The following is a 21,618-nucleotide window of genomic DNA, read 5'->3' as shown; positions in this document are numbered from 1 at the left end:
ATTTGGCCGAGATATGGGGGTGGTAAATTTTGTCCTATGTCTATATACGAATCTTGGGGTAAGATTTGGACATGAATTTCGACCAAAAAATCGGTGTCGAGATTTGAATGCCAGATTAATCTAGAGGGAAAACCATGAAGAAAAAGCCAAACTTCGTGAAAATCGGATGATATTTGGCCGAGATATGGAGGTGGTAATTTTTGACCCATGTCTATATACGAATCTTGGGGTAAGATTTGGACATGAATTTCGACCATAAAATCGGTGTCGAGATTTAAATGCCACATTAATCTAGAGGGAAAACCATGAAGAAAACGCCAAACTTCGTGAAAATCGGATGAGATTTGACCGAGTTATAGGGGTGGTAATTTTTGACCCATGTCTATACACGAATCTTGGGGTAAGATTTGGACATGAATTTCGACCAAAAAATCGGTGTCGAGATTTGAATGCCACATTAATCTAGAGGGAAAACCATGAAGAAAAATCCAAACTTCATGAAAATCGGATGAGATTTGGCCGAGATATGGGGGTGGTAAATTTTGTAAGATTTGGACATGAATTTCGACCAAAAAATCGGTGTCGAGATTTGAATGCCAGATTAATCTAGAGGGAAAACCATGAAGAAAAAGCCAAACTTCGTGAAAATCGGATGATATTTGGCCGAGATATGGAGGTGGTAATTTTTGACCCATGTCTATATACGAATCTTGGGGTAAGATTTGGACATGAATTTCGACCATAAAATCGGTGTCGAGATTTAAATGCCACATTAATCTAGAGGGAAAACCATGAAGAAAACGCCAAACTTCGTGAAAATCGGATGAGATTTGACCGAATTATAGGGGTGGTAATTTTTGACCCATGTCTATATACGAATCTTGGGGTAAGATTTGGACATGAATTTCGACCAAAAAATCGGTGTCGAGATTTGAATGCCACATTAATCTAGAGGGAAAACCATGAAGAAAAATCCAAACTTCATGAAAATCGGATGAGATTTGGCCGAGATATGGGGGTGGTAAATTTTGTCCATGTCTATATACGAATCTTGGGGTAAGATTTAGACATGAATTTCGACCAAAAAATCGGTGTCGAGATTTGAATGCCACATTAATCTAGAAGGAAAACCATGAAGAAAAATCCAAACTTCATGAAAATCGGATGAGATTTGGCCGAGATATGGGGGTGGTAAATTTTGTCCTATGTCTATATACGAATCTTGGGGTAAGATTTGGACATGAATTTCGACCAAAAAATCGGTGTCGAGATTTGAATGCCAGATTAATCTAGAGGGAAAACCATAAAGAAAAATCCAAACTTCATGAAAATCGGATGAGATTTGGCCGAGATATGGAGGTGGTAATTTTTGACCCATGTCTATACACGAATCTTGGGATGAGATTTGACCGAGTTATAGGGGTGGTAATTTTTGACCCATTTCTACATACGAATCTTGGGGTAAGATTTGGACATGAATTTCGACCAAAAAATCGGTGTTCAGATTTGAATGCCAGATTAATCTGGAAGGAAAATCATGAGGAAAACGCCAAACTTCGTGAAAATCGGATGAGATTTGACCGAGTTATAGGGGTGGTAATTTTTGACCCATGTCTATATACGAATCTTGGGATGAGATTTGGACATGAATTTCGACTAAAAAATCGGTGTCGAGATTTGAATGCCACATTAATCTAGAGGGAAAACCATGAAGAAAAATCCAAACTTCATGAAAATCGGATGAGATTTGGCCGAGATATGGGGGTGGTAAATTTTGTCCATGTCTATATACGAATCTTGGGGTAAGATTTGGACATGAATTTCGACCAAAAAATCGGTGTCGAGATTTGAATGCCACATTAATCTAGAGGGAAAACCGTGAAGAAAAATCCAAACTTCATGAAAATCGGATGAGATTTGGCCGAGATATGGGGGTGGTAAATTTTGTCCTATGTCTATATACGAATCTTGGGGTAAGATTTGGACATGAATTTCGACCAAAAAATCGGTGTCGAGATTTGAATGCCACATTAATCTAGAGGGAAAACCATGAAGAAAAAGCCAAACTTCGTGAAAATCGGACATGAATTCGACCAAAAAATCGGTGTCGAGATTTGAATGCCACATTAATCTAGAGGGAAAACCATGAAGAAAAAGCCAAACTTCGTGAAAATCGGATGATATTTGGCCGAGATATGGAGGTGGTAATTTTTGACCCATGTCTATACACGAATCTTGGGATGAGATTTGACCGAGTTATAGGGGTGGTAATTTTTGACCCATGTCTACATACGAATCTTGGGGTAAGATTTGGACATGAATTTCGACCAAAAAATCGGTGTCGAGATTTGAATGCCACATTAATCTAGAGGGAAAACCGTGAAGAAAAAGCCAAACTTCGTGAAAATCGGATGAGATTTGGCCGAGATATGGAGGTGGTAATTTTTGACCCATGACTATACACGAATCTTGGGGTAAGATTTGGACATGAATTTCGACCAAAAAATCGGTGTCGAGATTTGAATGCCACATTAATCTAGAGGGAAAACCATGAAGAAAAATCCAAACTTCATGAAAATCGGATGAGATTTGGCCGAGATATGGGGGTGGTAAATTTTGTAAGATTTGGACATGAATTTCGACCAAAAAATCGGTGTCGAGATTTAAATGCCAGATTAATCTAGAGGGAAAACCATGAAGAAAACGCCAAACTTCGTGAAAATCGGATGAGATTTGACCGAATTATAGGGGTGGTAATTTTTGACCCATGTCTATATACGAATCTTGGGGTAAGATTTGGACATAAATTCCGACTAAAAAATCGATGTTCAGATTTAAATGCCAGATTAATCTAGAGGGAAAACCATGAGGAAAACGCCAAACTTCATGAAAATCGGATGAGATTTGGCCGAGATATGGGGGTGGTAAATTTTGACCCATGTCTATATACGAATCTTGGGGTAAGATTTGGACATGAATTTCGACTAAAAAATCGGTGTTCAGATTTGAATGCCAGATTAATCTAGAGGGAAACCCATGAAGAAAAATCCAAACTTCGTGAAAATCGGATACGATTTGACCGAGTTATGGGGGTGGTAAATTTTGACCCATGTCTATATACGAATCTTGGGGTAAGATTTGGACATGAATTTCGACTAAAAAATCGGTGTTCAGATTTGAATGACAGATTAATCTAGAGGGAAAACCATGAGGAAAACGCCAAACTTCGTGAAATTCGGATGGGATTTGACCGAGTTATGGGGGTGGTAAATTTTGACCCATGTCTATATACGAATCTTGGGGTAAGATTTGGACATGAATTTCGACCAAAAAATCGGTGTCGAGATTTGAATGCCACATTAATCTAGAGGGAAAACCATGAAGAAAAAGCCAAACTTCATGAAAATCGGATGAGATTTGGCCGAGATATGGGGGTGGTAAATTTTGTCCCATGTCTATATACGAATCTTGGGGTAAGATTTGGACATGAATTTCGACCAAAAAATCGGTGTCGAGATTTGAATGCCACATTAATCTAGAGGGAAAACCATGAAGAAAAATCCAAACTTCATGAAAATCGGATGAGATTTGGCCGAGATATGGGGGTGGTAAAGTTTGACCCATGACTATATATGAATCTTGGGGTAAGATTTGGACATAAATTTCGACTAAAAAATCGATGTTCAGATTTAAATGCCAGATTAATCTAGAGGGAAAACCATGAGGAAAACGCCAAACTTCGTGAAAATCGGATGAGATTTGACCGAGTTATAGGGGTGGTAATTTTTGACCCATGTCTTTATATACATTCGTATATGCGAATCTTGGGGTAAGATTTGGACATGAATTTCGACCAAAAAATCGGTGTCGAGATTTGAATGCCACATTAATCTAGAGGGAAAACCATGAAGAAAACGCCAAACTTCGTGAAAATCGGATGAGATTTGGCCGAGATATGGAAGTGGTAATTATTGACCAATGTCTATATACGAATCTTGGGGTAAGATTTGGACATAAATTAGGACTAAAAAATCTGTGTTCAGATTTGAATGCCAGATTAATCTAGAGGGAAAACCATGAAGAAAAATCCTATATCATATATATATTCTATTGTAGGAGCTATATGTCAAGTTTGGTGACTCTAGCTCTTATTATTTACCAAAATTGCCCAAAAAACAGGATATCGATATCGATTTTTATCGATTGCTTGGAAACGGAGTAAGTTATCGGAAACAAACTCGATCTGCGCGGGAGCTAGGAGCATCTACATCTAAAATTTCAAGTCTCTAGCTCTTATAGGTTCTGAGATCCTTGGGTTCATACATACGGACGGACGGACGGACAGACAGACGGACATGGCTAGATCGACTCAGCTATTTATGCTGATCAAGAATATATATACTTTATGCGGTCGGAGTTGCTTCCTTCTGCCTGTTACATACATTTGGCTTTCGCACAAATACAATATACCCTTATACCCATTTTTAATGGGTTGAGGGTATAAAAACCAAGGCTCAAGGTATTTCGCTAGTATAGTATATAATGAAAGAATTATTCACAGAAGTGATGTAAATTTAACTGAAAGAGATTATTTAAATAGCTATTGCTTCTACAAAGTACATACATATTTGTTTGGGTCTTAGAACTGGTTCTTCGTGGTAAATCAGAGTGCCACGCATGTGAATCTCATATTCGCAAATGATATAACACGCCAATTTGAATTAAACCAGTTTTTCAGATTGAGAATCCGAAAACAGAGGCTGCATCTCCCCCGAGAAGCACCTAACAACTGAACGGTAAATCTTTTATTAGAATTTCATGCAAATTTGAAACAGAAACAAATCGCAACCGCAGCCTGCAGTTGATTTTTATGAATCCGCTTTTGCATAATGCTCGACGTCTACGCCGACGATGACCAATGCAGCAGCAGCAGCAGCTGCCGTCAAGTTCCAGAGTACATCGCTGGCAAGTGCCAAAGCCAAAGTATTGGCCAATCTGCTCAGAGGGGAGCCCAGTTGAGAAGGGGATGGGCCAACTGGTTAAGATGCGCTCACGCGCGTATTAAATGACTTCAATCCACTCAATTGGCCGGCTCCGGCTCACTCTGAAATGTCCAAGATGGCCTTCGATCATTTTTGCAGCGATTAAAAAATGATGACGCGGTCGCCCGTCGCCCGTCGCCGATCGTCGCCTTCGATCTCGGTCTTGTGGTTTACTTAGTATTTAAAGTGGCGCAAAGACATTTTTACGAATTGTTGCGACACTTTTGTTTTACTTCATTGGGAAGTTTTTTGACTCATGGCGCTTCTTTCGGCTTGAAATTCTTTTACTTTCACTATTTCCCTATCGAGCCGGGGATTAATTCATTTTTGACCTAAACAAAAGTTGTTTTAGTTCAGTTGATAAAATTCACGATATTTTTATAATTTCAAGAATTTACTGATATTGGCAAAAAGTGGCTTTGTTTTTAAATATAATTCTTGATGTTGTTATTTTTTGATGCATTTCCCCTTCGTCCATTCTTTGCCTGTATCTCATTTATTAAAGCACACTTGTTTTCCAACTTAAATGAAAATTTCGTCCTCAATGCTGCGAGCCTGATCCCACCGCATGTGACTAAGTGAACCCTGTCAAGGAATATATATTATAGTCTTATAGATGACAAAACAAGCATAAAAAAATTGTATTTATTATCATTCATATTTATTCGTTTCCATATCTTTGTTTGTTTTTATTTTTTGATGTTGCTTTTTGCTTTGTATCTAATACAAAATGCATAAAACTGCATTTGAACTGGCGACCTCCCGCCTGTGAGTTCGACGCTCAGGCACCTAAGCCACGCAGATTTCTGACATCAAGTTCGTAGAAGACACTTATATTTTACTGCCCGTTTATTCAGATAAACATAAAAACAAGCGGACATGGCTAGATTTTGTTAGCCCATGTCCATTATATATTATATATGTATGTCCATATATTACAAATGTTGGCTGTAATTGTTTTCCATTCTTGGCCGATGGATATGATACATTCTCTGAAATCAAGCAAGAGATCGGCTGTTGATGCTGATCAAGAATAAGAATTGGATAAGTCTTCTCTTGCCTGTTAGGTATTTTTATTGATATTACTTTTAGATATTTTAATGCCTTAAAGCATTATCAAAACGGCATCAAATAGACACATTTGTTCTTAGAATTGTCTGATAAAGAAAATGTTCTCAAGAATCTTAATAAGGTCTAAATGCTGAGAGGCAAACAAAATATGTTGTAATAGTTGTATCGGGGCACAAATGGGCCAAGTCGCAGACCAGAGTTGAAGACGAGTCGGGCAATTAGTTGGAACGAAAACAATGTAGCATAAGACGGCGAACGCGATTGCATAAATCAATCAAATTGTCTCTCACTCGAGAGCATTGAGTAATAGATACAGTTTCGATATGAGTTTCACAGAAATTGGGTTTTGTTTCTGTCTTTTTGCACAACTTTAAATACCAACCCCATTACCCATTGCCCATTAAGTATTACATTTTGTGCAGCATCAGAGCCAGCAACAACAACAACAACAACGACAAGAGAAAAAAAAATAAGCAAAAAGCCATCGATGAAAATCGACAATTAATAGTGAAAGTCTAAACAAGTACCCAGGCCAACAATGGGGCAGACGAACGGCATCATCATCATCATCATCAAAGGTACTGCAGGAAGTTTGTGGCCTGGGCGCAGGTCTACGGCAGAGAGTCTATTGGGGCAACCGCCTCCGTTGTCGTGGATTTCAAAGGCGATAGCATCGACGCCTCCGCCGTGCCCCTGCCAAACCTGCAGCTCAGCAGCTCAGCAGAGCAGCAGCAGCAGCATGGGCAGCGTCTGACAAAATGACTAACTCCTTGGCCCAAACCTGAAATCCATTTGTATACTTCTCACAAAACTTCACACGAAACTAACCATACCCAAGGCGGCCGAAACGTCTGATTTCTGGTGCAACGTTTTGCGCTGTCCGCGTAACCAACGTTGCACCCACTGACTCAATGACTGAATGCCAAAGCGGACGCAGCGGACGGAGCAGACGAAGCGGGCAGAGTCACCCAACCGCCTGACCCGTGCGGCATGCCAAAGACGTCGACCATGCAACGACGACGACCACGACGCATTACCATTTCTTTGGGTCACTGCGCAAGTTCCTCTTAGCCCCTGTCCCTGTCTGTATCTGACTCTCTGCGTCTCTGTGTCTGTCTGTCTGACAGTTTCGGCAGATGCATATGTCCATGTCCATTGATCAAGCAGCCAGGCAGAGCAGAGCGTGCAATAGAGTTCGCAGTTCAAAGTACACTCGCAGACGAGACTCTGCTGCTTACAAAATAATATGTATTAACAATCTTATACAAAAAAAAAAAAAAAAAGCAGAAAAAAAAATACAAAAAATTAGCCAAGTTATGCAATGAGAAGAAGACACGAGAAAACTGGCGAAACTTGGGCCTAGCCAGCAGCAGAGCATTATAATAAATTTGTTAGCCGGCGATGATGGCACATAAAGGACCCCAACCAAGAAATTGTTTATGTTGCCTTCCCAAAAAGCCGACATCCCAAATACAGCACACCGAATCTATGAAAAGAAAAAAAAAATCTAGTCTAGTGAATATTTGAAGATGCAACTGGCTGCGAGACCCAACCCAAAGCTTAGGCTTCGCAGCCAGAAATATTTTCGGCTATGCCCATGGGTAATAAAAACAATGGCACATTGTTATATTATTAAATGAATATCGCACGCTCTTCCCGGTAGCTTTTTTCACGGTAGCCCACGGTAGTTTTTGGGGTTTTTGTTTCGGTATTTTGTTGCCGGCTCAAAGGGTATCGATCAATTGCTTTCTAAATGACCCAGGGCTAATGCTAACAGCACAGCAATGATATTTTATTTCCATTTTAAATCTTTCCCGGTGTGGCTCATTGTTTCTCAGTCTCAGTCTGATCGATTTGCAAAAGATTACGTTCGCTATACAAAAAGCAAATAAATTTAATAGAAAATTGTAGAAATCAAATATAATTGCTAAAAGCATTTTCGCAAATTAAATCAAATTACCAGAAATTTTCAATCTATCTAATGCTCAAAAGTACTTATTGGATAGATTATTGACGATGCTAATCAATTAATTGTATGCCCCATAACTCTTGGCTCTAATCTGTACTATTTATAGCTGCCATTTTTACATATGATATTCAAACGAAATTATTACTTTCGAACATTGAACGTGTAGATTAACGAGATGTTACAATTTTATATTTCAAAAGTCTGATTGTTTTGAGAAATTTCGCCCGTATCTGTGGAAAATTGGTGGATATCGGCTGTATGAAACTTTTGAGGATCAGGCTTAATGCTCACTTCCAAAGATGCCTGTAAAATTTCATTAAAAACTTGCTTAAAATTTTTGATTTAATTCTTTTTTTAAATATACAAGAAAAAACTTTGTGCAGGCAAAGCCGGGTAATGCCCGCTAGTTCATATGAGAACCAGATGTAATCAAGTACGATTACTTTTAGCTATATCTGAATCTCTTAAGTTGTACGGGCTGTTTATCTTCAGCCATTAGGAAATCTATTCAACTGCTTTAAAAGAAATATACATTAAGCTAAACGAAATAAAACTATACAAATTGTGAAAAATGATTTTATGAAACAAATATGAAAATCAGCAAACAAGCAAACCAAACCAAAACGAAACGAAGTGTCGTTTTGCAATTCGAACAGGCCATAATATTTATTTTAATCAAAAGCGAACACCCGCAAAGCCAGCGCAGTCGACGGACAGCACAATTTATTACATTTAATGTGCAGCATTAACCAAGATTGAGATGCGATCCTCGTATTGGCGCTGGCTGCGGCCAGACTCCAGTCCCCCAGCCCTGGCTGCAACGTGAGCATCGCTTTTGGCAACCTCCGACCTCCACACTGCTCCCTGCTCCCTGCTCCCTCCTCGTGACACACAGAGGTGTCCACATAGGGTAGCCAGAGCCACAGAGTCGACTCTTGCGACTCGGATGGCGACTGAGGAGCGGTGCATAAGCATTTCTAATTAAGACATTCGATACGGTTGTTTGCGTGTGGAACGCAAGACAATTGAGCAACGATTTTTATTAAAAATGTCTTGCTGCCGAATAAATCTTATGCTTGTGTGTTTTTTTTTCGAGCCAGTGACATCTTATGGCCAGGCATCAGACAATCAGCTCATCAGCCACGCTTATAGAATAAAGTATGCCCCAGACACCGCTTAACATTTGCAAATTATCACGGAAGCATATTAAAGGCCAAGTCCTAATGGTTTTCACCCTATTATCCTTGCAGGTGCAGAGACAACAGCAAGTGAGCAGCGCAGAACGCCGCCCACAAAATCAACGGAGCAAGGCTCCAAGCATTTCTCGAAAGTGGGCAAATCCAAGAGCCCAAAAGCCGAAAGTGTGAACGTTGCAATAACCAGAACTCCACTAAGATCTCCAAAAACAGACACCAAGCTAGCAGAAGCCGCGACTGCAACGACAATTGCCCCAACTGCAACAACAACAACTGCAGCAACCACCAAAAGCAGCCAAACGAGGCTTCAAAACCAAGCGACTACAAGCATGTTACTTTTGCAACCCAATGTAAGTTCAGCCAACATGAAAATCAAATCAAATAAAATATATATATATTTAAGAGAGGGATTATTTAGAGGGATACAAAGGATATTGGAAGCCATTCAAGTTCATGCTTAATTTTGACTTCTACTACTTATTTTCAATTCATATAAAAAGTCCTAAACAGCTAAGATCCCAAGCCTGGTAATGCAAAAGAAACAAGTTCTTTAAAAGGGAGAGCCCTACTGGAAGATTTCACGAACCTACCCTCTAGCTAGCTTTACAAGCATTTTAACTAGATACTATACATGCACACACACAAATACAGACACGCAGCCCCATATAAGGCCCATACTATGGGAAATGCGTCCTGATTAACTTCGGTGTTTATAGTCCGATCTTTATGAAATTTTCAGTAAATTTTTTATGGTATACAAAAGTGTGCAAATACCAAAGCCTAAGTCTATACCCGGAAGAATACGTATTATTATTGTGGGGAAGTTGGAACGCATTCAAGAATTCAAATATTCAGAATCTTTTTTTCTAACTCTTAGCAGCATCGATTTATTGATAATTAATAGGAGAACCTATTTCAAGTCTCGTTTAACCAAACGGATAGCCAGTAGAACGACGAATTTGTGTAGATCGCATCGAATACTGAAATGTATATTCCTTCTGGAGTCGATCAAGCCTCCTCTCCCAGTTACATACATTTCCACAAGGCCATTATACCTCTTTATCAGTACAGGGTATAAAAGCAGAGCTTGCACATTGTTATTATGTTAATTTTTTAACGGAGCAGATGTTGCCTAATATACAGAATGTGTCGCTGCAAAGTTCCATGTGGCAAGACCAATGGCTCAATGGCCACCTTAATTGCCAGCTGTGAGGAGGCTAGGAGGTGAGCAGATTAGTTAGGAGCTAGCCAAGCCACCCAAGCACCACAAAAGAACAGCTACAGCAACTACCACAATAGCTGTCTAATTGAATTTAATGAAATATGTATGTTGGCAAACATTGGCAGCCAAAGCGTCAGGCAGAACCAATTAGAAAACAAGTGAGAAGTTCGCAGTCGGGTGGCAGCGACTGTGCACTACTCTGTTCACAGCAGAAGAAAAGCCAAAGGGGATCTTCCTGATTATGGTAATAGTAATTGTAATAGTTAAAAATTAGAAAACAATCGGAGCATCAATTTCAATCCTCCACTAACATTTTAATATAGATTGCTTTTCAATTAATTTTTTTAATGCATCATTTTTTGAGGAGTTTTTAACTTTGGTTTAGAAAAAGTCGGTAAATCCCTAAGAGACTCACGCTTTAAATTTTCTATTGTTATTTAAAGACCATTTCAGCTATAAGACTGAGCTTAATAACTTTCTAGCATATATTAATATTTAGGGAATATATATACTCAGCTCAGAGCTGCGAACAGAGCATCACAATTATATGACTGTCTGTCTAATAGGGGTTGCAATCCGTGCACCAATCGGCAGGCGCTGTAGCATCGCGCATGTCTAACAGGCGACTTGACTCCACCCTTGACGAGGACTAGGAATAGAAGCTATCCTGCGCTGCAGAGTATCTGCCACTAACTTAGTCTAACCCGGACTTTCTTGCCTTGCAGAGCTCCTTTAGTTCACTCTCGTCGTTCGACAATTTCTCAACGCAAGCCGTGGCAACGACAACGACGACGTCCACAGTAGCTGCAGTAGCGAGTAGTGCTGGACACCATCACCATCATCATCATCGCCATCATCATCAGCATCAGCAACAGCAGCAGCAGCAGCAGCAGCAACAGCAACAGCAGCAGCAGCTAGTTGGGCAACAGCATCAGCATCTGCTGCTGCCCACATCCAGCCAGGTCTCGCTGCTGACCCATGAGGAGGATCAGCTGATCAGCAATCTTGCCGATGCGGCCGTCACGCACAGCGAACTCTTCTCGGATTTATTTTTTCCATCGGACTCGAACAACTCTTTGCTCTCGCCGGCGCTGGAGCATTCGGTTGCCAGCTATCCGGACACACAGATTGATGTGACGCCGTCCAGTGAGACTCTGATCGGCAGCAGCGAGGATATCACAGGCTCCATTGAGAATCTCACCAAGCTGACGTGTCTGCGCGACAAGCGGCTTTCCTCAATACAAGACCAGGCCCCAGCCAATAGCAGCGCCGGCTCCGAGCAGGATCATCACGCGATTTGCCTGCTCAGCCTGCGCTCCAGCAGCGATCCCGCAATTGCACTCCACGCTCAGCAGCAACAGCAGCAGCAACAGCAGCAACAGCAACAACAGCTGCAGGCCGCCTATCTGCAGCGGCACGGCGCCAGCGACTTACTGATCTCACCCATTGGGGGGCCGCTCTCGTGCGGCAGCAGCCTGCCCAGTTTCCAGGAGACCTACTCTGTCAAGTACAACAGCAGCAGCGCCAGCAGTCCGAAGCAGGCGTCCTCCTCGGCCACGGGCACGCCCTCCGATCAGATCTTGACCATTAAAATGGATGAGGACTGCTTTCCGCTGACCACCGCTGCGGAGGTAATGGCTGACCTTAACTCTGGCCCCGGTTCTGGCCAGTCGCTGCACCAGCTGCAGGCTCAGCCCTCGGCCCTGGCAGCCGCCGGGCACAACAACAACAACAACAACAGCAGCAGCAACAGCAGCGGCTACAACTACCATGGTCACTTCAACGCCATCAACGGCGCTTCCAATCCCTCGCCCAGCTCGTCGGCCAGCTCGCTCTACGAGTACAGCGGAGTGGGCCCTAATGATGGCTTCTACGGGCAACAGCAGCCAGGCTATCAGCACATTGTAAGTATGAACCTCCTGCCCGATATTCCGGCAGCTGCCTTAAGGATATGCTTTCAATCCTTTGCAGAACTACAACACGCCGAATGGCGAGCGCTACTCCTTGCCCACATTTCCCACCATTTCCGAGCTGGAGGCAGCAACGGCTGCCGGCGCGTCCGCGGCAAATGGCGGTGCCAACTCCGGCTCTGTCGTGGTCGTGCCCCCGCTGCGTCGTGCCTCGCTGCCTGTGCAGCGCTCCGTTTCGCCCGCCGCCGCCGCGCACAGCCCCAAGATGGCGAAGCTGGCGCTGGGCTCGAGAAATGCGCACACCGTGAATGCGCTGCAGGTGCAGCTGAGCTCGGCACCCAATTCTGCTGCCAGCTCGCCAGTGAGCGGAGCCGGCACGGATTTTCTGCACAACCAGGCCCAGGGGCGTCTGCTGCAGTCCACTCATCCAAACTCATCGCAGCTGTGCGCCGTGTGCGGCGATACGGCCGCCTGTCAGCACTACGGGGTGAGGACCTGCGAGGGCTGCAAGGGCTTTTTCAAGCGGACCGTGCAAAAGGGCTCCAAGTATGTGTGCCTGGCGGACAAGAGCTGCCCGGTGGACAAGCGGCGGCGCAATCGCTGCCAGTTCTGTCGTTTCCAAAAGTGCTTGGTCGTGGGCATGGTCAAGGAGGTGGTGCGCACGGACTCACTGAAGGGTCGCCGCGGGCGTCTGCCCTCGAAGCCAAAGTCGCCGCAAGAGTCGCCCCCATCGCCGCCCATATCGCTGATAACTGCATTGGTGCGCAGCCACGTGGACACAACGCCGGATCCCTCGTGCCTGGACTACACACACTACGAGGAGCCACTCGATCCGCTGACCCCGCCGACCGTAGCCAGTGGACTGGGCCTGAGCGAGGCCGACAAGGTGCAGCAGTTCTATCAGCTGCTGAGCAGCTCGGTGGATGTGATCAAGCAGTTTGCCGAGAAAATTCCCGGCTATTTGGAGCTCACGCCCGAAGACCAGGAGCTCCTCTTCCAGTCCGCATCGCTGGAGCTGTTCGTGCTGCGCCTCTCCTATCGCGCCCGCAGCGATGACACCAAGATGATTTTCTGCAACGGCACGGTGCTGCACCGTAACCAGTGCCAGCGCTCCTTTGGCGATTGGCTCAACGGCATCATGGAGTTCAGTCGCAGCCTGCACAATCTAGAGATTGACATATCGGCCTTTGCCTGCCTCTGCGCCCTCACCCTCATAACAGGTTGGATACTCAACTACCCAGACAAACCCTGCAGATTTGAGCTAAATGTACTTACCCATTCCTTGCAGAGCGACATGGCCTGCGAGAGCCGAAGAAGGTGGAACAGCTGCAGATGAAGATTATTGGCAGCCTGCGAGATCATGTCACCTACAACGCGGAGGCGCAGAAGAAACAGCATTACTTCAGCCGGCTGCTGGGCAAGCTGCCCGAGCTGCGCTCCTTGAGCGTCCAGGGACTGCAGCGCATATTCTATCTCAAGCTGGAGGATCTGGTGCCAGCACCGGCCCTCATTGAGAACATGTTCGTTACCACATTGCCCTTCTAGGCGCCATAACTTTGCTTCCTTATATTTAGCTTTTAATAACGTAAATAGATTGCGTAAGTAATTGAAATTGGAATCTCCCAGACAGCATGTACCTAGTTCTAAGTGATCTCAAGGAGCCTGAGATAGCAGAACCCCGAAAAAACACAAGAAACAATAAAACAAAAAACATGACACAACAGTGTCTTTAGGAAGTTAAAGCTATTGAATTAAGTGTTCCCAACTAGACACTTACATATACGTATAAGCATGATCGATCCGAGCCCGAACCCGTACCCGCACCCGTACCCGTAGGCTAGGGTCAGCCTGGTTCCGTATAGGCACTGAGCAGTGCATAATTGGAGCTGTTCATGAATATTTCAGCACTGAGGCAAGTCCGTGGCTATTCGTGACTTGTCAGCTGCACACAGAATTTACAACTTGTTGACGTTAATTGTTAAATTGTTTAATTCCGATTCCGACTGTCAAAATCAATGGGCGCAACACGCACATCCAGCTGCGTACCTAGACAACCTAGTGGATATATTGGAAAACCAACTCTCAACCTTTCGCTGCCCGCTTCGATTCGACCAATTTTTGTTTGCCTTCAAGTACAAATCAGAGTTCTTTCGTGCAATGCCCACTCTTGCCTTTAGCTTACGTCTAGTCAATTGTATTAAGAACCAGATGCACACAAAATAAAGCCTAAGTTATGATTACGGATAAATATAGCCAGCACGATTTTCCCCCACAAAGTATTTCTCCTTCTTTGCTGTCTAGACTTAAAATAAAAACCAGATAGATATAGTCTCTAAACGTAGCATACAGATAGGGTTTATAGAGTTTGGTCGACATTCATGAGTTCTTGGTTTGAGATTTTATGGCACGACCGAGTGCACAAAGAGAGTTTAAGTACCTTTATGTGATTTGTGTCTGACACATACAGAGCTGCACACAAGTACACAAACTATTGAATAAGACGAAAAAGATATTTATGTATAAGTAGGTGTAAGCATAAGTATTTTGTAATTTAAGGTCATTATCTATTACTTAGTTATAATATAACACACAATTATATGGAATAGTTCTCAAAGAATTGCATTGAATTATGTGTTTCCCTACATGTTATTTCGATTCATTGCCCTCTGTGTGGTTTTGTGATAAATTGGCGTTAAAGTCTACTTATGTCCAACTTTTATATGTTTTTTATTTTTTAATGGTATATCTGCAATGTAAAAAATTGACATCTTACAAATCTTAGCTAGAAAATAATTGATGTACAGCCTTTCCCCTTTGTTTGACAAAATCTTGCATGGCTATAATTAAAGACTAAGTACAATAACCATTTAGGCCTAACAAATGGAAAACATATCTCTTCAAGCTTTTGGAAGCACAATACAAATCTTAAATGTTGTTAACTTATTTTCGATATATGTGCAATAGCTGAATTAAATATCACAGTACTTATTGTACTTTTATAGCTCATTGATTATTCATTTGTTGAGTATTGTATTGTTCATATTCAAGATTATTGAGCAAATTATTAATATAACCATTACTAATTATTAACTAAGGCAAAGTAATTCATTAACTATTTAATCCACAGCCGAAATAAACGGACTAGTGCTAAGAATATAAATACATATATATATATATATATATATATATATATATATATATATGTCCAGTAAACAGCCATTTTCTACAGATAGATAATATACATTCTAGATGTAGGTAACCATAAGAAAGCACTTGTGTAAACCTACCTATGTATTTATCGTAATCCTAAGCGTAAGCTCGCGTAACGGTTAAGAGCGGTTAAATTATAAATTGAAATTGAAAAGAATGTGACCAGATTGGTTTTGGAAATGGGCTTAAATTGGGATTCAAAATCGGAAATGATGCCATTGTCTAGCCGTTACATATCATAAAAACCATGGAAATATACAAACTTATATCTTTGATCATAATATTTAATATTTTTACATAATAGAGAATTAGTCGTTCGCAAAGCAAACAAATACAATTTAAGCCAGATATAGTTATAATGATATGTACATACTTACAACCTACTTTGTACCTTCTAAATATACATACATATGTACATTCATACATACCCACTATGTATGCCGCATGCATCGGTACATCAACATATATATATATATTTTGAATAGGGAACTTTTACAAGAAACTTCTAAATTGTCACAAGACCTTTGTGTTAAATGTTCTTTTGTATATTTATATGTATGTACATCTAAATGAATGTCAAGTATAAACATTTTTGGTATGCATATTTTTGAGAAATGAATGATACATTTATCAATGAAACGATTTTGAAAACACTTTTGAATATATTACATGTATACATACATACACAATTTATCTGTAAAAGGCATATTTTTAATATATACATATAGTTACATACGCATATTTTATTATCTACTTTCCTATCAGATAAATAATAGGCAAGGGTCTATGTTTAAGAGCCCATGAAGCTTTATGGATGGCAAAAAATTGAATTTTTTAGCAATAATCTGAACACAAGAAATCAATATATACAAAAAAAAAAACGAAAAAAAAAAACAAACAACATATATTAGCCAAAAACAAAAACATATAATGTACTTCATTTGGTTCTTTGACAATGATATTGTACTTATGTGCATAAATATAGAATATTTCGTGCACAAAATAAAATGTTGAAGTTGAAGCCCATCAGTTAAGCTATAACTAAAGACAGGATTTATATTTATATATATGTTTATTTATATAAATATGTATAGAAAACTTATAGAAAAATACACCTAAAATGCTATATCTACAAACAAATATATATATATAAATATATATATATATATACCTTTACTGTATGCATATATATGATATACATTTTCTATTTTACTTTTATTGTTTCGTTTAATATTGTATGTACCTACCAACAAGTAAATACAAATCATTTCATTTCGATTTAATAAAGAATTAAGCATTAACCTATTCTATTTTTCTATATGACTTTTGAGCAAATTAGTTCTAAAAAGCATATATATATTCACAATGTATACTATCACTGATTTCAAATAAAATGTGTTTACTTTTTTCTTGAGTGTTAACCAAGTGAATTCTATTTGTTGAAAGAAGTTCATACATTTTTTGATTACCTATAATTGTCAAGCTTTTGGAAAACAGTAAAAATTTTCTTTGCTAAAGAATGATACAAACCGGACTAAATCCGAACTAATCTGAATTGGACTCAAAAAATGGAGTATTTGAAAAATAAGGTTCTGCTATGTACGTACATACACATATGTTACATATGTACATACACATATGTTACATATGTACATACACATATGTTACATATGTACATACTACAATGACAGTCGAGTCCCGAAAGGAACAAGATACGCAGCCAACTCAAGCAGGTGTCGCAAACGCTTCGTTTTGAGATAGATAAGACACAATTGTTGTCATATACTTTATTTTATTACAAAACGTTTTTGAGCTTAAATTGACTTACATAAAATATAAAAATAATTATAATATATACACATACAGTAAAAATGGTAATTCAGTCAAAGACAGGCATCAATGTGTCAACGTTATGCCGGCAGAGGGGACAACGGTTGCCCCCTTCAAAGCGCCGAAGCTGCTGTGAGCACTCCTTGCACAGGCAAAAATGCCGGCAGGGCAGTACAACAATGTTCCTGTTACGTTCCAGGCAGACCACACAATGTGTTCGGCTGCCCGACGCATTTCCAGATGGTTCGGCAACCTCCAGTTTTTGCAACACCCAGGATAGATGTCGATCAGTCCAATTAGAGGCCCACTCCAAGACCCAGCGCACTTTGGTTGAGACCTCAGTACGCAGGCTTCTCAGCAGATAGACGGCAAGGAGATACACATATCTGCGAAACATGTACAGTACCAGGAGAACAGCGATGCCAATTGACAGTCGGAAGACGTTGTTAAGCAGATGTGTGCCACGCTCTACAATATAACTAACTAGCTTATCGAGTAGCAATATTATATAGTCTACAATACAAATGATGGCACGCGGCAGCAGTAGTAGAATCCACAGTGTACAATTGCCAAGTCCAATGAGCACGTTGCCCAGAAATAAGATGACTTCCTCTGCCAAATAGCGTGCCAGACTAAGCCCATCGCCGGTGCCATAGTATATGTAGTCGGACACCTCGCCGAGCATGTGACGAAGCTCGCAGTAGAAGAGAGTGCACTCCTTATATATAATAGTAGCTATTTGGTAACCATCGCATAGGACCTTCCAGATGTGCGCGCCGGCTTCAACGAGACAGTAGCCTACGAACCAGCTTGCAGCCAGGAAGTAGTACACGACCGCCACGAGAGTCTCGATTACGGCCGTAATAGGCCGTATTAGCACCACATCGAAGATATGTCCGACTGTGCTCAGTAATGAAAGCATAGTGAGCACAAATACATTGTAAATAAATAATTACGAAAGCCAAAACTAAAATGAAAACAATAGCAATGCCACCCCCTACGAGCGCAGATATACTATCGATTTCACTATCGATAGAACCATATCGGCAGCATGACAAACCAGATATCGGAATCGATTTATCACATTCGATTTTACCTTACGTTTGATTTAAAATTCAGCTGGAAGGATATTGTTTCGATATGCAAAACGAGTATAGACATTTAATATAAAGGAGAGATATTAAAATGCCCATTGTTTTTATACAAAATATTTATTTAAGATATAGTACAAATAATTCAATAATAATAATAAGAAATTCAAATTTCTAATACATTTTGTGCCCCTAAGGCAAGTTGCCGTTTGAAATTCCTAAATTACTTAGCAAAGCTATAAGCTCGTTATTCTTTCTCATCGCGGCCATCACTTCTAATTGCTGCTGCTTCATCATGTGCAGACGATTGCGTTCCTTAATTTTGGCCAATTGGTTATTGCTGTTAATATTCTTAGTGTCTAGGGCAAGCTTCTGCTCAGATTTGATGTGGTAGAGCTCATCGCGAATACTATGCAACTTGCGCTCGCAGTCGCGCACGTCCTTCTCCAAAATCTGAGTTTTCAGATACACCGTTTGCGCCAGTTTATACCAGTCAGCCAAGCATTCGGCCATTTGCGCTACAGCAGGATTCACGTTATCCAGCAGCAGCTGCTTAATACGTTTTCCATTGTGGTCTACTTTGATTTTCTCTAGCGCGTGGAATTGTTCGTCGTTGTAAGTTAAAGTGCGTGTTGCACGATCACGCAGCAAATGCTGCCAAGAGTCGCGCAGACGCTCTACCAAGTACTTTGCCTGTGCGCTAGCTCGAGTGCGGCAAGGACATTTCTTTCCATGCATCAGAGACGACCACTGATCGCTGTTAATTAAGAATGTCAGCAACATGGTTCACCTTTGAGCCACTTGAGTTTAAAGAGTTTAACTTACTTCAGTTCGTCGTCGGTAACAAAATGCTTGTGCATCTGCGTGATAACATCGGCTGCTCCATCAAATTCACTCTTTACATTGTCCAGGGAACCGAGAAGAGTCTTTAGCTCCTGGTCGCCTTTTGTCTGTGAAAAGAGAACATTCTGATCATATGAACAATATGAAGGTGCTCGGCTTACCACACTTGCCATGATGTGCACCACATCTGCGTAGTCAACTACAGTCGATAGCAGATTGTCAAAGCTTTCGGTTTTTCTAAGTATGTGTTGAAATAAATATGGTTTCTAGACGTACAGAAAGTTTTCTTTCTCTGCTTCTTTACTCACTTCAACAACAATGTAATGGTGGTTATAAGCATCTCGATAAATTGTTCAACTCCCCTTTTGATTAGGATATCCATGGTGGTGAAGATATCTACGCGTCGTTTGCATTCATGGCCCACACTGCAAGCAGCCTGTAATAAGTAAACGTGTAAATCTAAAAGCATTCACGATTGAGATTCGGTGAAATGAAAGGCTGATATACCTTAGCCAGACTCGCATCATTTTCAACGGATACATTTGGCGGAAACACTGGGAACTTGGGCAATTCCAATTGATGTGGCAATTGAACATTGTTATCATCGTTGCTGTAAAGGAAAATGGGCTGCTCCGTAGTTGTCTTGGGAAACGCTTTGGCTGCAAAAAAAATCAACTATTAGAAATAAAAACCAAGAAAGATGGGCATCTAATATACCGATGGTCCGTCGTGACACTTTCTTTTCAAGGTGCTCGTTATTAAAGAGCAATATTTGTTTTTCCAGTGGCACCTCGGTCTGCAGGAATATGCGCTCGCGAAAGTTGTCAATCTGTTCATCTGGCTCCAGGAACACTTCTACCGAGCTGGTGCGATTTGTAAAAAAGACGTGGATGACACGCTTGCGCAATATCAGAGTTACTTCCTGGAAGAATCGATCAAAGGACCAGGTCTTCTCCCGATTCTCCTCCAACAAACCAGCCAGCAAAGGCGTGACGAGCGTCTTGAGACCTTGCGATAAATGTGCATGGGGCGGCAGCGTCGTTGACCACTCAATAGGTCCATTTTCGGCCAACTGTGTGCCAGATATGACGCCAGAGGCCTTTTTCGTGGTTATTTGGTGCATTGTCTCGCGGTTCTTACGACCCCCGAATGGTCTGAAAGGCAAATTCCCAGTAGCAACATGGTAGAGCGTCACCCCAATGGACCACAGATCCACATTGGCAGTAAATGATCTTTGTATGGACTTGCGCAGCACCGCGCGTTCATACAGATCGGGATGCAGATATTCCTCAGTACCATAGAGCGAAGCGAACGGCTGATTGTCTTCGAGTTCACGTGCAGCACCAAAATCGGTCAGCTTATATATGGTTTGACCATCTTCAGATATGAATTTCATGATGTTGCCGGGCTTGAGGTCCCGATGCACCAACTTATTGTCTCGCAAATGTTTCATTCCAGCGCATAGATGCTCCAGCACCAGTAGGAATTCTTGCTCCGGAAGGCCGTACGAGTTCTCGGGATCATCAAGTATATTGAATAGACTGCCGCCAGTACACAACTCCATAACTATAACCTTTCCGCGTCCCTCTTGATCCTCCTCAATGGCCAGCAATTTGACAATGTTTTCATGGTTTACTTTTTTCAAGGCTTCGAACTCGCGCATCTGCACATCGGCGGGGCGCATGTGACTGTACGGATTGAAAGTTTTAACGGCAACGGATTCGCCAGTTGTCTTATTCACTCCCTGCAAAATTGATCAAATATGTGCATACGCCACATAAATGCATAATGTTTTCCTACCTGAAACACAGATCCGGTGGCGCCTTTGCCCAGCACGCTGGTTGTACACCAAACATAGTTCAGCGAGCCACGCAGGAATGACATTTTGAAATAAATTATTTTATTACGTTTTACCAAGAAGCATTTATCAAATCAACTAATAGATAGATAAAGAGAAAATGAATTTGTTTTTCATATTTTCATCGGTTTCGATAAATTGATTACAATTAAGTCTTCACTTAAACAATCGAATAGATCCAGTGCGCCTATCGAACTACTAGTTCCATTCCAATGTAATTCGAGTTTAAATAGTTCCGTTATATGGAACATTTAAAGATAAAAACGGTGCTTTATTCGCAGGGAACATTTCTTTTAGGAATGTGTATTTGCATAAACTGCAAAAGTACTTTATATGAAGACGAATACCTAAATAAATAATAAATCGTGTTGGTAAA

At 41.2% G+C, this 21,618-nt stretch overlaps 3 protein-coding genes across 4 annotated transcripts in view; 1 reads left to right on the top strand and 2 right to left on the bottom strand.

Moving 5' to 3' along the window:
* Positions 1-15,547, top strand: part of LOC115763203 (probable nuclear hormone receptor HR38) — a 42,713-nt gene extending 27,166 nt beyond the window's left edge. Inside the window, exons 2-5 of the mRNA XM_030705668.1 lie at positions 9,333-9,628; positions 11,226-12,404; positions 12,472-13,630; positions 13,699-15,547. Of these exons, the coding sequence (XP_030561528.1) occupies positions 9,608-9,628; positions 11,226-12,404; positions 12,472-13,630; positions 13,699-13,955 (2,616 nt within the window). The 5' untranslated portion in view covers positions 9,333-9,607 and the 3' untranslated portion in view covers positions 13,956-15,547. The remainder of the gene's footprint in view (positions 1-9,332; positions 9,629-11,225; positions 12,405-12,471; positions 13,631-13,698) is intronic.
* A 1,851-nt stretch (positions 15,548-17,398) lies between these two features.
* Positions 17,399-18,433, bottom strand: LOC115763096. Of its 2 annotated transcripts, XM_030705534.1 has the most exons (2): positions 17,973-18,433; positions 17,839-17,918 (listed from the first exon to the last, which is right to left on the bottom strand). In XM_030705534.1, coding segments are annotated over exons 1-2 (402 nt in total). In that variant the 5' UTR covers positions 18,373-18,433; the 3' UTR covers positions 17,839-17,916. The 2 variants fall into 2 exon arrangements, with proteins under 2 accessions (XP_030561393.1, XP_030561394.1); XM_030705533.1 differs by having other exon boundaries at positions 17,399-18,433.
* A 300-nt stretch (positions 18,434-18,733) lies between these two features.
* Positions 18,734-21,268, bottom strand: LOC115763259 (serine/threonine-protein kinase TBK1). Its single transcript, XM_030705737.1, has 7 exons — positions 21,185-21,268; positions 20,102-21,128; positions 19,892-20,043; positions 19,693-19,820; positions 19,546-19,621; positions 19,367-19,491; positions 18,734-19,298 (listed from the first exon to the last, which is right to left on the bottom strand). Exons 1-7 carry the CDS (start codon positions 21,266-21,268, stop codon positions 18,734-18,736), a joined length of 2,157 nt encoding a protein of 718 aa, XP_030561597.1.
* Between the last annotated feature and the right edge of the window lie 350 nt (positions 21,269-21,618).

The sequence above is a fragment of the Drosophila novamexicana genome, unplaced genomic scaffold (genome assembly GCF_003285875.2).
Source record: "Drosophila novamexicana strain 15010-1031.04,08,12 unplaced genomic scaffold, DnovRS2.1 tig00000689-arrow-pilon, whole genome shotgun sequence".
NCBI classification, from domain to species: Eukaryota; Metazoa; Arthropoda; class Insecta; order Diptera; family Drosophilidae; genus Drosophila; species Drosophila novamexicana.
The sequence above is the reverse complement of the archived record's forward strand: the minus strand, read 5'-3'. Positions and strand labels throughout refer to the sequence as shown.

Excerpts from the sequence above, each read along its gene's own strand:
- LOC115763096 (XM_030705533.1), bottom strand. The coding sequence starts at position 18,372 with ATGCTTTCATTACTGAGCACAGTCGGACATATCTTCGATGTGGTGCTA.
- LOC115763259 (XM_030705737.1), bottom strand. The coding sequence starts at position 21,268 with ATGTCATTCCTGCGTGGCTCGCTGAACTATGTTTGGTGTACAACCAGC. Across the intron at positions 20,044-20,101 it reads AGTGTCACGACGGACCATCG|CCAAAGCGTTTCCCAAGACA; the intron begins GTATATTAGATG and ends TTTTTTTTGCAG. Across the intron at positions 19,622-19,692 it reads ACCATTACATTGTTGTTGAA|AAAAACCGAAAGCTTTGACA; the intron begins GTGAGTAAAGAA and ends ACACATACTTAG.